Here is a 14893-nt window from a genome sequence, read left to right on the forward strand (position 1 = left end):
CTGCTCTCTCCCCCACATCACTCCCCGGCCGCAGGAAGAGGCCCTGGGAGAGAAGCTGTGCCGAAGGAGCACAGCCCTGGAGTGGATGGCCTGGATCCCAGCCTCATCTCTGGACTGACCGCGTCACCTCGGGCAAGTCACACATCTCTGAACCTGTTTCGTCTTCTGTCAAGTGAGGATCACATTAACCTTAAACAGTTAATCATGAAAACTGCGTTCAGGAAAGGAGTCATCATCAGAGTCATTAGGGTCAGGTGGGGGGTGGTGGCAGAGGAGGAAAGCAGTAGTGGGAGCCCATCACTTACCCCCAGATGTTCATGCTGCACTGTCCCTGTCCCTTCCAGCCTGGGTCCCCAGGGCTACCATCCCCCCCTCACTCCCCTCCCACTGCTCCCCCATCCAGGTGAGAAAGTGGCAAAGACTCTGAAGCTGAGCTGAGGACTAAAATGAGAGGAAGAAGAGAGACTGGGGATAGGATGGAGGAAAGCAGAAAGGAAGACGGCAAGAAAAGAGGGTCTAGCACTTAGCACAGCATCTGGCGTGCAGCTGGTGCGCAGTATTTGCTGAAAGACGGACTCTGTGCTGAGAAGGAGGCTAGATCAATCTATTGGGTGCCAACAGGAACAAGTCGGACAGAGAGTTCAATAGCTTGGGGAAGAGAAAGGGGTAGAAACTTGGAACAAATGAAGCCAGCAACCCAGGAGAGCAGGACCCCGATGCTGGGAGTCTGCTTCCCCTGCGGCCCCATCTCCCACCCTGGGCTGAGCCCCCCAGATCCTGCTGCTGCTCACAGCCTCTCTGTGGGCACCTTCAAGTCCCCAGGTGCCAGCCCCACAGATGGTTCTCTGCCTTCGCCAGCTCTGTCGGGGGTGGCCTCCTCCTCCCATTCCTTCTCTGGCCCTGGAAGCTTCTGCAGTTCCGAGTACAGCACCCAGGCATCATGGCGGGACACATACTCCCATCCACTCTCCCGCACGTGGAAGAGGTCCACGGAACCCCCAGAGTAGGCATCGCGGCGGGTAGCATGGGCCACAGCACAGCGGGCCAGGGCGTAGGCTTCCTGGGTGCTCATGTCGTAGCGGTAGCCGCGATCTAGCACTCCATAGGCGTAGGGAGACCCAGAGCCCACCGAAAAGATGTTCCCCTGCAGGCAGGTGCCATCGCTATAGACATAGAAGAGGGCAGGGCCAGAGCGGTCCCAGCCACACAGGGCCGTGGCCACGCACAGATCCAGCCCCCTGTAGCGCGACATCATGACTGATAAAAGTTTGGCAGCACCGGCCACGCTGGGCAGCTGCCCCTCCCTCAGTGCCCGCAGTCGCAGCTCCCGCTGCAGCACCCGGTACCACGTGACACAGTCAGCCGAGGTGCCAGAGGTGGTGCCCAGGAGATGCTGGTGCACAGGGATGACCTTGCGTGAGGCTGGACACTCCACGTAGTTGCCACAGGAGGACCGCGTGTCGGCCGCAGCGATGACTCCATGACGGAAGCGGAAGGCCAGGGTGGTGGTACCATGTGCCAGCCTGGGGCCGTGGGTCTGCAGGAAGGCTTGAGGGTCCCAGCCTCGGGGCACAGCCCAGCTGCCAGCCTGAGGCAGGTGAGGGGACGTTTCCTGGGTGTCGGGGGCCTGCCACTTGCACACATCTTGCAGAGCCATCCCTGGGGTCCAGCGAAGGTTGGAAGGAGCAAGGCAGGGATCTGTGAGCTGGGTTGGGTGGAGGAAGAGAGATGGTAAGGAGAAGCCAGGCTGCAGCCAGACCATACAGGAAGGTGTGTGATCTGTGGCTTCTCCTAAAACCCAAACCAGGCTTTGGGACTGGCTGATGGAGCAGTGCCCTCCCCCTCGGAGGACTGCTCGGGTGGGGGCAGGATGAGGCCAGTGGAGTCTTCAGCGCTGGGGAGACGCTGCCATGACACACCTGAGCGTCACCGGAGGAGTCACCTGTCTGTCATCCTGCAGGCACCTGGAGTTGGGTGGGGGCTGGGTAACTGCAAAGGACAGGGGGCACCAGTGGAAGAAGCAGAGCTGGGTTCCTCTTGTTTTTCCTGTGGGGGGCACTGGGCACAGAGATAAATGAAGCCCTGTCCCTGCCCTGAAAGGGCCCCCAGCCTAGGGAAAGGTAAGACTAGTCAGTGTAATGGCATAGTCAGACTAGGTTCCCTGGGATGCCAGGCTTTCACTGCTATGGCCTGAGTTCGGTCCCTGGTCACAGAGCTGAGATCCCACAAGTCACAGGACATGGCCCCAAACCAAAACAAAACAGAATAGATTGCCATGGATCCCCTGTGGCAGGAGTCCCTGATGCTGGGTTCACTCTTCAGGGGCATGGGGTCAGGGAGCAATGACACTGAGCTTACTGGTTCACCTCATGATCAACGTGGGGAAAACGAAAGGGACTGGGACAAAGACAACAGAAAGAAGAGCAAGAGAGCCTTGTACGGGGCGCCCAGACACCTTCAGAATGACAGAGCACCGTGGGCCAGGTCAAGGGGAACTAAAACCTGGAGGTCGTCTTCTCTGCTTTGGGTGTGATCATGAACTTCCATCTGCATACAGTCTGGCACACCTGACGGCTCTCTGGCAGGACAGCTTCTCTGACTGGTGCTAAAGTTCTGAGGAAGTAGCTGAAAGGATCTATTGGTCTCCTTTCTGCCCAACAGTTCACAATGGCAAGAGATTGGTTTGCAGTTTCAAGGCAGGAGAAACAACTGACTTTGATACCATCATACTGAGTCCAAGTCTTAGACCAACGAGGGGTGGAGACTGACAGCTGGCCCTTCAGAAAGAGAAACTAGATTGGGGCGGAGTGACAAGCTACATCTACTTCTGGAACCATATGGAGTACATTTTTCTAAATATTACAGCTCCCCTTCTAACCTCATCCTCCAAGCTGATATGATTTCCTAAGGTATCACTCAAATCCCATGTCTCCTCTACTAAGAGAGCTTAAAGGGCTGTAAGATCAAATCCACCCCAGGTTGGCATTTAAGGCCCACTGTGACCCAATCCTAATCCATCCACCACAACCTCTTTTCATGTTATTCCCAGCACATCTCCCACCTCCCCTTCATCTTTTTGAATCTTATCCTCCCAAGTCTGGCTTACATATCACCCATTCTGAAAACCCTCCCCAGGTAGGGGCCGAGAGAGAAGAGGCTCTGAATTTGAGAAGCAATGGGATCTAAGTGGTATTTAAGGAAATGAATCCAGACAAAGAATGAATCCTTGACAAAGCCTTCCTTGACCCCCAAACTCACCCCAAGCTATACTGACCACCTTTCTCACCTGTGAACTATAGCACTTATCATTGTTTTCTTCTCCAACATCTGCTTTACTGAGATATAATTTATTTGTTTTTGTTTGCACTGGGTCTTCATTGCTGCACGTGGGCTTTCTCTAGTTGTGGCCGGTGGTGGCTTCTCTTTGTCGCAGAGCATGGACTCCAGGGCACACAGACTTCAGTAGCTGTGGCATGTGGGCTCAGCAGTTGCAGCTCTTGGGCTCCAGAGTGTGGCACTCAGTAGCTGCCCCACGGCATATGGGATCCTCCCGGACCAGGACTCGAACCTTTGTCCCCTGCTTTGGCAGGCAGACAATCACTGGACCACCAGGGAAACCCTACTGAGATATAATTGAAATATAACATTATTTAAGTTTAGTGTGTACAATATGATGATTTGATACTTCTGTGTATGTGTCTCTGTATGTATCACAAAACATTTACTGCAATATGGATAGTTAACAAATCCTTCACCTCACATAATTGTCATTTTTGTTGTTATGGTAAGAACATTTAAGACCTACTCTCAGCAACTTTTAAGGATACAAAAGAATATTGTTAACTGTAGTTACTGTGCTGTACATTTGATTTCCAGAACTTATTCCTCTTATAACTGGAAGTTTGTACACTTTTGACCAACATCTTCCCATTTTCATCAACTCCAAGCCTCTGACAACCACCAATCTACTGTTTCTAAGAGTTTGGCTTTGTTAGATCCTACATATAAGTAAGCTCATATGTTATTTGTCTTTCTCTGCCTGACTTCTTTCACTTAGCATAATGCCTTCAAGTTTCATCCATCTCATCACAAATGGCAGGATCTCATTCTTTTTTATGGCTGAATAATATTCTACCACATATATAACACTTTATGCGTTCATACATTGATGATGGATATTGTTTTCATATACTGGTAATTGTGAATAATGTAAACATTGAATTGCAGCTATCTCTATGAGATAGTGATTTCATTTCCTTTGGATAAGTACACAGACATGAGATTACTAGATCATATGGTAGGTCTATTTTTAATTTTTGGGGGTGGGGGTGGGGACTCCATACTATTCTCCATGGTATGTATCAGTTTATATTCCCACTCATTGCAGCACTGATCATTTGTATCTCTCCTCTTTGAGGTCTCCCTGAATGGGACCTTGGAGCAGAGAACTAATATAAGGTAAAATGGGAACAGATTCTGGAAGGCTTTAAATGTCATACTGAGGAGCTGAACCTTACAGACCATTATTAGGGAGGTAAAGATCAAGAAGATGTTTTAAGAAAGTCAACCTGGTACTGTGTAGAATTAATTAGAAACATAGTTTGGGCCCAGAAAAATTAGGAGAATGTTTCAGTAATTCAGGATTGAGAAGATAAGAAGCCAAAGGCAATATCAATTGCAATGAAGAAGAATGTGAGCAGCACTGTGAAGGGAGAATGAACAGGACTTGGCATCTATTGGATGTGGAGGAAAGGAACAGGAGCTGTCAAGTATGAGCCAGGGCGTCAAGCCTCTGTGACTAGAAGAACAATATTGTCATTCTTTCACATGTTCATTTGAAAAACATGTATTAAGCAAATAGTGGGCACAGAGAAATACCTGTCTTTACAGATTTTTTTTTTTCCTTGCCACACAGCTTGGCTTGTGGGATCTTAGCTCTCTGACCAGGGATCAAACCCAGGGCCCTGGCAGTGAAAGCACCAAGACCTAACCACTGGATCACCAGGGAATTCCAGAGAAATACCTGTCTTTAAAAACTCACAATCCAGTGGGAGATAAATGTATATTTATAACCAGGTTAAAATATAAAAATGCTTTAAGAAAAGTACAGACACCATTAGTAGCAGAGGGAAAGAACCACTGAGAGAAGTCAGAAGGAGGATTAGTTGCAATGCAGGAGTGACTGCAAAATATTATGTGCTCAATAAACAGAGGCACTCTGCACTTTCCACACCATCCAAGTGTGAGACCCACATAAAGATCTTCTGCTTCATTACATTCTGATGGTTGGGTTTGGAAAGAGTTGCCGAATTTCAGCATTAAAAATACAACATATGCAGAGTCTGCTGGGAAGAGGAGGGGCTGAGTTGGGCATCAGAGGAATGAGGAATTTAGATATTGATGGATGTTGCTGCTGGAATCCAACAAGGAAGACTAGACACTGACTTCATAGAAACGTAAAGCAGGAGGCAACAGTTCATACATTTGCCCACTTCTTTGCTTGTTATAGTTCCCAAAAGGGTTGAAAAACGAAGGTGGGTGGAGAGAGGGAGAGACAATGAAATACAGCAGGTTCTTGAATAAGGGCTTGTCTTAGCAAGATTAAGTCTGGAAACCTCTTGGTACATCTTTATGGAGCCTCAACTCTCCTCCAGGCTCTGAAATGGTAAATTACTATTGACTCAGTTATTCAGGAGCTGAATTGCGAATCCAGTCTGTGAATTAACTGGGCCCTTTGCTTTTCCTTCTTTATTCTTCTATCTGCCTTTTGGGCAATTCATTACTTACTAGAATTTCCACCAGGGGTGGGAGTGAAGACAATACTGAATCTTAAAAATCGGTTGCTGTTAGAGAACCTGGCTATTGTGGCAATTGATGCTATCAAAAAACCAGAGGTATAGCACTCATGTTTGTTGCGCTTTCTAGCTCAAACTACTGCGGTTTTAGTAACTTCATAGGAAAATGGCCTCAGAGTAGATCATTATTTTACCCAGTATTAGAGAGTGCCCTTGAACAAAATGTCAATTTCAGTCTCATTAACAGACTGCTGAAAAGGTATAGATGTTAATTGTTGCTTGGACACCGGGCGGGGCGGGGCCGATTTACTACTACCGGTTTAGAACAGATTTTCATCCAGTCACGCCCTTCTCAAAGATGGCCGGCCCCACTTCCCTCCCTCATCCTGACGTTTGCGTTTGCTTCCTATGAATTTGAGGTTAATCTAATCCTGTGTTGGTTACGTGGCCAAAGTCAAGATGTCAGCCACACCCCTTTATAATTTAAGGGGAGTGAAGCCATTTATTTTTTCCCTCCTTGGTGAAAATAATTACCCGCGTCTGGCTCTTGTGTTTGGAGGCGTGGTTGCCAGGACTTAAAATGGCTCCTCCCTGGGATAGATTTAATAGGGAGTGAAGCTGTGACGGCGAGGCGTTGCCCGGTCGTTCTTTGCTAGGCGTTCTGGCAAGCAGTTCCCTTGCCCTTACTAGACATGGCGCTGGCCAGCGTGTTGGAGAGGCCGCTATCGGTGAACCGGCGCGGGTTTTTTGGACTCGGGGGTCGTGCGGATCTGCTGGACCTGGGTCCAGGCAGTCCCAGCGATGGGCTGAGCCTGGCCGCGCCCAGCTGGGGTGTCCCAGAGGAGCCAAGAATTGAAATACTTCATGGAACCACCACCCTGGCCTTCAAGGTGCAGACACAGCCGCCGTGCCGGGCTGAATCCCGCCCGCCCGCGCCCTTCCCAGCCTCCCAGCGGGTCCAGAACCCGCGTGGCCGCGGCCGCGAAGCCCAGGCGGAGGCTCGGGCCTCTTGCCCCGACCCCGGCAGTTTCGCTGTCTCATTGTCCCGGGAGGCCTCGGTTCTCGCTCTGGCGGGAGCGGGGTGGCGGTGGGGCTGGGGAATAGTGGGGGTAAGTGGGAGAAGGATTTCGAGGCTGTTTAGATTGATTCCCAGGCGACCCCAGGCTGCTCCTGTCCAGGAAAGAGGCGGCCGAAACGACAGTGAACTCTGGCAGAGGGAAGGCTGTTGTGACCGCCCAAGGTTTTGGAAACAGTGGCCCGGATAGGTCAGGGTAACTGAAAAGTTATGGCTTGAGGAGTAAAGTTGGTGGGAGGAAGCACTCTTAATAGGAGCCAGACAATTGGGATTCCTGGCCTAGCTTTGTAATAACTGGCTCTGTTGTCTTGGGTAAGTCATTCGATCTCATTGAGCCTGTTTCCTCAGCCAGCAAGTGAAGGTAATCTCACCTCAAGCTATTGATGTGAAGCTCCAGTGACATATAAGTGGGAAAATATGTTGTGAAGTATAAAACAGCAGCGACAGAGATGTTCTGGGGTTGTATCGATGAACAAAGAAATGTCAAGGTGATGTTTTTGTGGTCTGATGTGGCCCCTGGCTTGTGTTTTCTCTAATCTTAACAGTTTCGCCATGGAGTCATTGTTGCAGCAGATTCCCGGGCCACAGCCGGTGCCTACATCGCCTCCCAGACAGTAAAGAAGGTGATAGAGATCAACCCCTACCTGCTGGGCACCATGGCTGGGGGTGCAGCGGATTGCAGCTTCTGGGAGAGGCTGTTGGCTCGGCAATGTCGAATCTATGAGCTTCGAAACAAGGAACGCATCTCCGTAGCAGCTGCCTCCAAGCTGCTTGCCAACATGGTGTATCAGTATAAAGGCATGGGGCTCTCCATGGGCACCATGATCTGTGGCTGGGATAAGAGGGGCCCTGGTAAGTTTCGCTGCAACCGTGTGATTCTTGGGCTGCCATTACAGAGAGGTTGCATGAACAGATGAATCAAAGAGCATATGTCAGTGCTAAGGATGTGTTGATTAGTTCTCAGTCCTTCCTTCTCTTTGTTCAAGGAGGAAATGTAGTGTAGGAAAGGGCACAGAGGTAGATTAGCTGTGTCATTGATCATCCATGTGACTTAGGGCAGGTTATTTTCTCAGCCTGTTTCATCATCTTATATAGGTTCCATGAGGCAATACATGTCAAATATATCTAGTCTCTTCTGTAAAATGATAAGACATGCAAAGAGTTGTATTTAAGAATTGAGTAATAGACATAAAAACTCTAATCAGTGCAATTTGATAGAAATAATGTGAGCTAGATATAAAGAAAATAAATTAAAAAATGTGAGCTACACATGTAACATGTAATTTTACTTTTTTCTAATGGATATATTTTAAAAGCTTAAAGAAATGAGTGAAATTAATTTTAACAATTGTTTTAATCCATAATAACGAAAATATCATTTTGAGGTGTGTCGTCCTCATTTCAGGGGCTCAACAGCCACATATGGCTGGTGGCTACCATATTGGACAACAAAACCAAGTAACTACTCAAAAGTTAGTCATTTCTCTTCCCTTTTTCCCTGTAGAGAGTCTTTGGCCTAGAAGGGGCCCTTTGGGCCCATCTCCTTTCCTTGCTTGATACAATCACCTTGGTCCTGTTGTCTCTGAAAAGAATTCCTTAACCTATTTTTCTTCCTAGTATATAAAATCCTTGCCAGGAAATTCAGACTTGTATCTGATAGCAGTTCCTCTTCTGCCAATTTTGAATGTCCCTTTAGTCAAGCTGGTATACGGCTAGTCACATTCTGTGTAATTTTCCCCTTTGGTGCTTGAAAATAGTTAATCTTTCCTCCTGTTGTTTTTGCTTCATTCATTTACCCACTTCTTTTTTTTTTTTTTCCTAAACTTGTGGGTTGTGGGATCTTAGTTCCCTGACCAGGGATTGAACCTGTGCCCTCTGCAGTGAAAGTGCAGAGGCCTAACCATTGGACTGCCGGGGAATTCCCTCATTTACCTTTCTAAATGCCTAGTTTTTCTCTGTCGATAACTGTAGAATACCCACCACTTTTTCATTTGCTTTGGAGAATATTAGTTCGCCCCTTAATAGAGGATGGATGAGGAGAGACTTAAAAGTGCCTGTGAGAGAGGAGCTCAGTTTGTTACTTTGGAAATTGAGACATTTCTCTTTGAAAAGTGTGAAAGAACAGTTCCATACCTCTTGTGCAGTCTAGGGAGACATTTTGGAAATGTTGTTTTGAACTGTTAGCTCTTGGATTGGTCCCAGGTGGTGGAAAACAGTGTAAAAGAGTACAAAAACTGGCCAGCAAGGAAAACCCAGGAAACCAGAGCTTAACCTAAATTGTACTGTCTCAGAGAAGCCTTCCTGACAAGTTGTCCCATTCAGGATGAGTCAGCCCCTGGCCTCAAGCAGACTGAGAAGGGATCCCAGATTACTTCATGGGAGGCTGAATGAGATGAATACCACTTTAAAGAGAACCAGTAAAATGCTGAAAGAATTTAAGGAGGTAGGAAGAATTGCTTCTGATGGGAGAAGCTGGGGAGGGCTTCATAGGTAGGTCTCATTTTCCTGGATTTGAAAAAAGAAACATAATGAACAAAAGAGAAGGAAGAAGCATGAGGTCTTGCCAGGAGTAACTGGAAGTCTGGTTTAATTGGAGCTAAAGATGTGTGAAGCAGAGTAGTGAGCCAGAGAGCCAGAAAGGGAAATTGGAACCAGATGGTGCACTGGCTTGGCAAGGTAGTGGCAGTGGCCCTGGGAGGGGCTCCATGTTACAACCATCGGAACCTGGAAACTGATAAGGGGCGTACTTTTCAACCTGGCTTGTATCGTGATCACCTGAAGAACTTAAGAATCTAGCTCTGTGCTTGTCCCCCACCCAGACCAATTAAAAAAGAATACCCGTGTTAAGTCCTTGGCATCTTTTTAAAAATACCTGGCTTCCCTGGCAGTCCAGTGGTTAGGACTTGGCGCTTTCACTGCCGGGGGCCCAGGTTCAGTCCCTGGTTGGAGAACTAAGGTGCTGGGAGCTGCATGCCCTGGCCAAAAAAAAAGACTTCCTTAGATGATGCTGATGTATAGTTAGTGTTGAGACCCACTGAAATAGGAAAAATGTTAGTGATACATTGACAAAATTTGAAAATACAGAAGGAAGTGGATGGGTGGGGCAGAAGAGGGATGAGTTGGGCCCATAAGGGAGAACCACTGGAAGTATTTGAGGACAGGAAATTTAAATATGAATTTGGTGACAAAGGCATCCAGCTAGAGAGGTCCAGGGGGCAGATCGAAGTGATAAAAATTTTATTAAATCTGTGTCTAACTTTTTGTTATACCAGAGGTTGGCTAACTTTTTCATAAAGGATCAAATGTAAGTAAATATTCTAGGTTTGCAGGCTCTGTAATCTTTGTCTCAACTACATAGCTTGGTTTTAGCATAAAAGCAGTCCTAGACAATATATACACAAATGGTTGGTGTATTCAAAAAAAACTATAAAAATAGGCAGTTGGGGGAATTCCCTCGTGGTCCAGTGGGTAGGATTGTGTGCTTTCACTGCCCAGAGGTCCTGGGTTTGGGGAGCTAAGATCTGCAAGCTGCACAATGTGGCCAGAAAAAAGAAAATAAATTTTTTTTAATTAAAAAAAGATGGTTGGCCTGGCCAACTGTTTAGTCTATACCAGCACTGTCCAATAGAAATATAATGTGAGCCATACATGTAATCTTAAATGTTGTAGCCATGGTTTTAAAATTGAAAAGGAAAAGTAATTTTAATAATATATTTTATTTAACCTGGTATATCCAAAAGACTATCACTCCAGCATGTGGTAGGTACTAGCTTCATTTCAAGTGTTGAATCCCATGTGGCTAGTGGCTACCATGTTGGACCGTGGAGGTGCTTTACAATATGACTTAGAATTCTAGGCTTTATTCTCTTACTGTGTGATAGAAGAGATAGCATACTTGTCCAGATAATATTCCCAGATAGTCTGAACTCGGGAGGGTTAGGATTGTCTCAAACATTATCTCCCACAGTGACTAAAGTTCTGTGCTTGAAACCGAAGTCATTTGAATGACTTTTTTGGTTGTACAGAGAAGACAGACAGGGCAGTAACTGTAATGTGAGGTGAGATGGAGTGGAATGTGTAGAATCCTGAAGTCTTCATATTTAATTTTATTTCTTCACCTTTTTTTTTAAGCGATTTTATAGAAGTGCTATTTTCTTGAATTTCTGTTGGTCTCCCTGGGTTTCAAGAGGAAAGGAGAACTGTTGCCTTTAAAGAGGAATTAGATGTCCGAAGAGGTGCTCATTGTTTCCTTACTGGCTTCATCTCTCTTTCTAGGCCTCTACTACGTGGACAGTGAAGGAAACCGGATCTCAGGGGCCACCTTCTCTGTAGGTTCTGGCTCTGTATATGCTTACGGGGTCATGGATCGGGGTTACTCCTATGACCTGGAGGTGGAGGAGGCCTATGATCTGGCCCGTCGAGCCATCTACCAAGCCACCTACAGAGATGCCTACTCAGGAGGTTCCGTCAGCCTCTACCATGTCAGGGAGGATGGCTGGATCCGGGTCTCCAGTGACAATGTCGCTGATCTACATGACAAGTATAGTGGATCTACCCACTGAAGGAAGATGAATGTGGCTGCTTGCATTTCTTGGGGTGACTGTTGTTGGTAATAGGGGTACAGTTCCCCATCCTCTAGTGGAGGGGTCCCCAATTGTATCGATCACATTTTTTTTTAATCTCTGATGCATTGACCTCCATGTGTTACCAGCTGTTAATGAGCTACTGCAGAGGTAATTATTGGTTTTACTTTGTTGAATGTTAACATGACACTACTCGACCTCAGCCTGTGTTGCGTCTTTTCTCCACACTGTCCCTCCTCCAAGCACTTTACAGTCAAATGGGCTGGGACAGTGGGAGGGAAGGGACTGTAATTACAGGAAACAGTGGTGTGAAGACATTGTCTAGTGAATACATTAACATCCCCAGTCATGAAGCTAATAACAAAGGAGAGGGAGAGAGGCAGGGAGGAGGGAGAGACTTCTTGATTCCGTTTGCAAAGAGATGAAAAGTTGATGAGGTGGAAAGATGCACAGGGCTGTACCAGGCAGAGCTGCTGAGGAAAAAGCTTTCCCCCTGTGCTGGGGGAGGGGAGGCTGATGCCACATGCAGAGCAGAGAGGTGAGGAGGGTAAGCCAGTTGGGAAAGGAAGGCTTTGACCCTGGGAAAAGAGAGGACAGAGAGGTGTGTGTGAAAGCATAGTGACCACCATCCTGGTGATGCCTGTCCTTCTGGCCCTGCGATGTGTGTTTGTGGGAGACAGAGGGAAAAGATCGTGGACCTCTAGCCTCCTGGGCAGGAAACAGCACAAAATCGTTCTTGGAGCCTGTAGGTGCGGAAGAGTCCCTGCTAAGAGCAGAGAGATGGCTGATTTGTCACCCCTAGCACTTAGGGGCTTTCCAGGCTGTGATGGCAGCAGATGGCAAGGCCTTCTGTTAAGGAGAAGACAGGAGAGATGCAGGAGGTTGATGGGAGAAACCGTTAGAGAATGAAGAGGGTGTAAATGCTGCTTTATATGAGTTGGCAAGAAGCAAGAAAGTGGTTGGTGAGGGTGACAGTGGAGTGTCCTCTTTTGAGGCCAGGGGGCTGGGAGGGGTCACTCAGAGATACGCGAGCTATAAAGCCTGTTCTCCCCTGCACTGCAGCCACCTTCCCCTCCTGCACCTTCCCTGCCGCTCAGCCTCGCGCGGTCTCTGAAGTCTCCTTATTGATTGATGAGGGCTGTCGGCCAGGAACTGATCGAGGCTTGTTAATTGCATTTGTCAAATGCAGGGAAATTGGGAATTAGTGAGACCAGAGAAGGGAGTTTGGAAAACAAATGGCTCTCTTGCCTGAGGAGATTCATTTTGCTGAAAAGTACCTCCAGAGCCCCTGGAGCCAGGAGCTGCCAGTGTGGAGCAGGACCTGCTCTACAGGCAGAGCATGCAGGAGCCACACTACAGCTCCCTCTGCGTCGCAGTCCAGAGAGGCCCAGACACAGCTGTCTTCCTCTCACTTAGGACAGTGCTTTGCAGACCTTTTACAAAATTAGAACTCTTTTTAAAATGAACTCTTAGGAGAAAATCCCAGCCCCTGAACAAAATCAAGTCAGATTGAAGTAGAGTTGAAGGGTCCAGTGCCTCAGCCATTGAGCTTTCCCCTCCAGCCACTTCTCACACCCTGCTCTCCCCACACACACATACTCCCTGGCACTTCTTGGTACCCTAGTGAAAGTGAAAGTCGCTCAGTCATGTCTGACTCTGCGACTCCATGGATTGTCCATGGAATTCTCCAGGCCAGAATACTGGAGTGGGTAGCCTTTCCCTTCTCCAGGGGAATCTTCCCAGCTCAGGGATCGAACCTGGTCTCCCGCATTTCGGGCAGATTCTTCACCAGCTGAGCCACAAGGGAAGCCCTTTGGTAACCTAAGAAGCATAATTTGAAAATAACTGCCCTGGGAAGTAACCTGGAAGGTGAAAAGAGTTGAAGATTGGAAATCCACCCTGACCCCAGAGAGCAATGACTCCCTGGGCTCTTAGCCCATGAAAGAAAATTGAGTCTGGAGAGAAGAGAGTCTTGAAGTAGGGCTGCCCTTGTCCTGTTGCTATTCCACACCTGACCAGTGGTCTCTGTTCAATTTAACACATATTCTGCACTGCCAGAGTCCTGTTGAGGCAAGAAACATATCCTAGAGTCCTGTATTCTAGCATATCCTTGTTTCTCTGCCTTCCTGGATTTTGGATAGAAAAGACTGGCTTCATGGAAGAGATCAATTTGTGGTAGGTTTTCTGGAAAGAGCAGAGCAGAGGTAGAGCAAAGCTGCAAGTCTCTAGACCCAGTGACACCCATTCTATGATGGCAATTTCTTGCTGCTATGACTGGTAGGGAGCTGGCTTTGCAGTGGTCTGAGCCTCTGCTTGCATGGGGATGATGGATGCTGCACAGCATTGGAGAGATGCTGTTGAGTGGAGTGTACCAGTTCAGGGACTCCCATCAGATTCATTTCCCAGTGCAGTCCTCTTGACAAAGGATGATGGAAAAGAAATTGCCTTAAATAGGGGGAAGATTAATTTCTCTCGGCAGTTCCCAGGCGTCCAAGGGCCAGGGCTTTTTAAGTGATGTCTGACAATTTCTCCTCCTTCCACAGATAGCTTAGTAACACCAAAATCTGACTCCTCAGGGTAGGTGATGGGACTAATCTGATTAAATAGGGAGCAAAACACTCTTAGAGGCCCCACGCTTTCTCTTGCTGGCAGGGAATGCTGTGGGGTTGAAGACAGATGTGGCTTATAGCATCACCATACCAGGCAAGGGAGGGCTGCAGGGAGCAGCGGTGCCCTGTGGGGTGAGTAGAATGTTCAAGAGGGACGGTGAGAAGGTAAGCGAGGACATGGCAGGGAGGGAGGGAGGGCGTAGTTAAAGCAAATCAGGGACTGAAGCATAATAGTTACTGAGTGTTCCCTCTTTAGGCAAAACCAGAAGGTCAGTGTCTCTTGATATCCTCCTCAGCTAGCAAATGAGAAAACTGTCAAAGTCATTTGGGGAGTGGAAAGTTACATCCTTTGAGGGGAAATAAAACAACTGATTTATTCTGGTCCACGAGTTCTACGTGGTCTGTCAGGGGAGAGAAGCACGAGGTGGGATGGAAGGGTCAGGTGAGAAAAGGGAGGGAATCTGGGGGGGCAACCCCCCAGAAGGAGCATCGTGGGGTCAGTGGCAGTTTACATGCATGTATCTAATTTGCTGAGTAGAGTCAGGTATTTCATTCTTGTTGGTTTTAATTGTTTTGTTAAGAGCCCTTCCCACCAGGGTTCTAACAGATTAGATGCTTGAAAACTGACCAGTAGCAGTGACCTCAAGACAGGATTAAGAGTTTTATGATTTAAAACATATGTATATTGCAACTAAGCATCTCTGCTGTTTGGGGGATTTCTTTTTTTGTTTTTTAAATTCTAGTTTCCCTTTAGGAAGTCAGATCATATTGGGAAAGCTTTAATTATAGCGGGCAAGATTAGAGAGCAAACCTTCATCAGAACTGCCCTGA

At 47.6% G+C, this 14893-nt stretch overlaps 2 protein-coding genes across 4 annotated transcripts; one reads left to right on the forward strand and one right to left on the reverse strand.

Moving 5' to 3' along the window:
- Positions 1-590: 590 nt before the first annotated feature.
- On the reverse strand, positions 591-6448 carry PSMB11 (proteasome subunit beta 11). 3 transcript variants are annotated; one of them, XM_059890565.1, is made up of 3 exons: positions 6330-6448; positions 3287-3622; positions 591-1705 (listed from the first exon to the last, which is right to left on the reverse strand). In XM_059890565.1, exon 3 carries the CDS (start codon positions 1655-1657, stop codon positions 788-790), a length of 870 nt encoding a protein of 289 aa, XP_059746548.1. In that variant the 5' UTR covers positions 1658-1705; positions 3287-3622; positions 6330-6448; the 3' UTR covers positions 591-787. The 3 variants fall into 3 exon arrangements, with proteins under 3 accessions (XP_059746548.1, XP_059746547.1, NP_001092856.1); XM_059890564.1 differs by having other exon boundaries at positions 5788-6448; NM_001099386.2 differs by lacking the exons at positions 3287-3622; positions 6330-6448 and having other exon boundaries at positions 591-1764.
- Positions 6135-11654, forward strand: PSMB5 (proteasome 20S subunit beta 5). The gene is given in 3 exon segments (NM_001037612.2): positions 6135-6685; positions 7416-7722; positions 11146-11654. Coding segments are annotated over 3 exon segments (792 nt in total). The 5' UTR covers positions 6135-6487; the 3' UTR covers positions 11433-11654.
- Positions 11655-14893: the final 3239 nt, after the last annotated feature.

Source organism: Bos taurus, chromosome 10 (assembly GCF_002263795.3).
Source record: "Bos taurus isolate L1 Dominette 01449 registration number 42190680 breed Hereford chromosome 10, ARS-UCD2.0, whole genome shotgun sequence".
Lineage (NCBI taxonomy): Eukaryota > Metazoa > Chordata > Mammalia > Artiodactyla > Bovidae > Bos > Bos taurus.

Bases quoted from the DNA above. Each gene is read 5' to 3' on its own strand.
- PSMB11 (XM_059890565.1), bottom strand. From the start codon at position 1,657: ATGGCTCTGCAAGATGTGTGCAAGTGGCAGGCCCCCGACACCCAGGAA.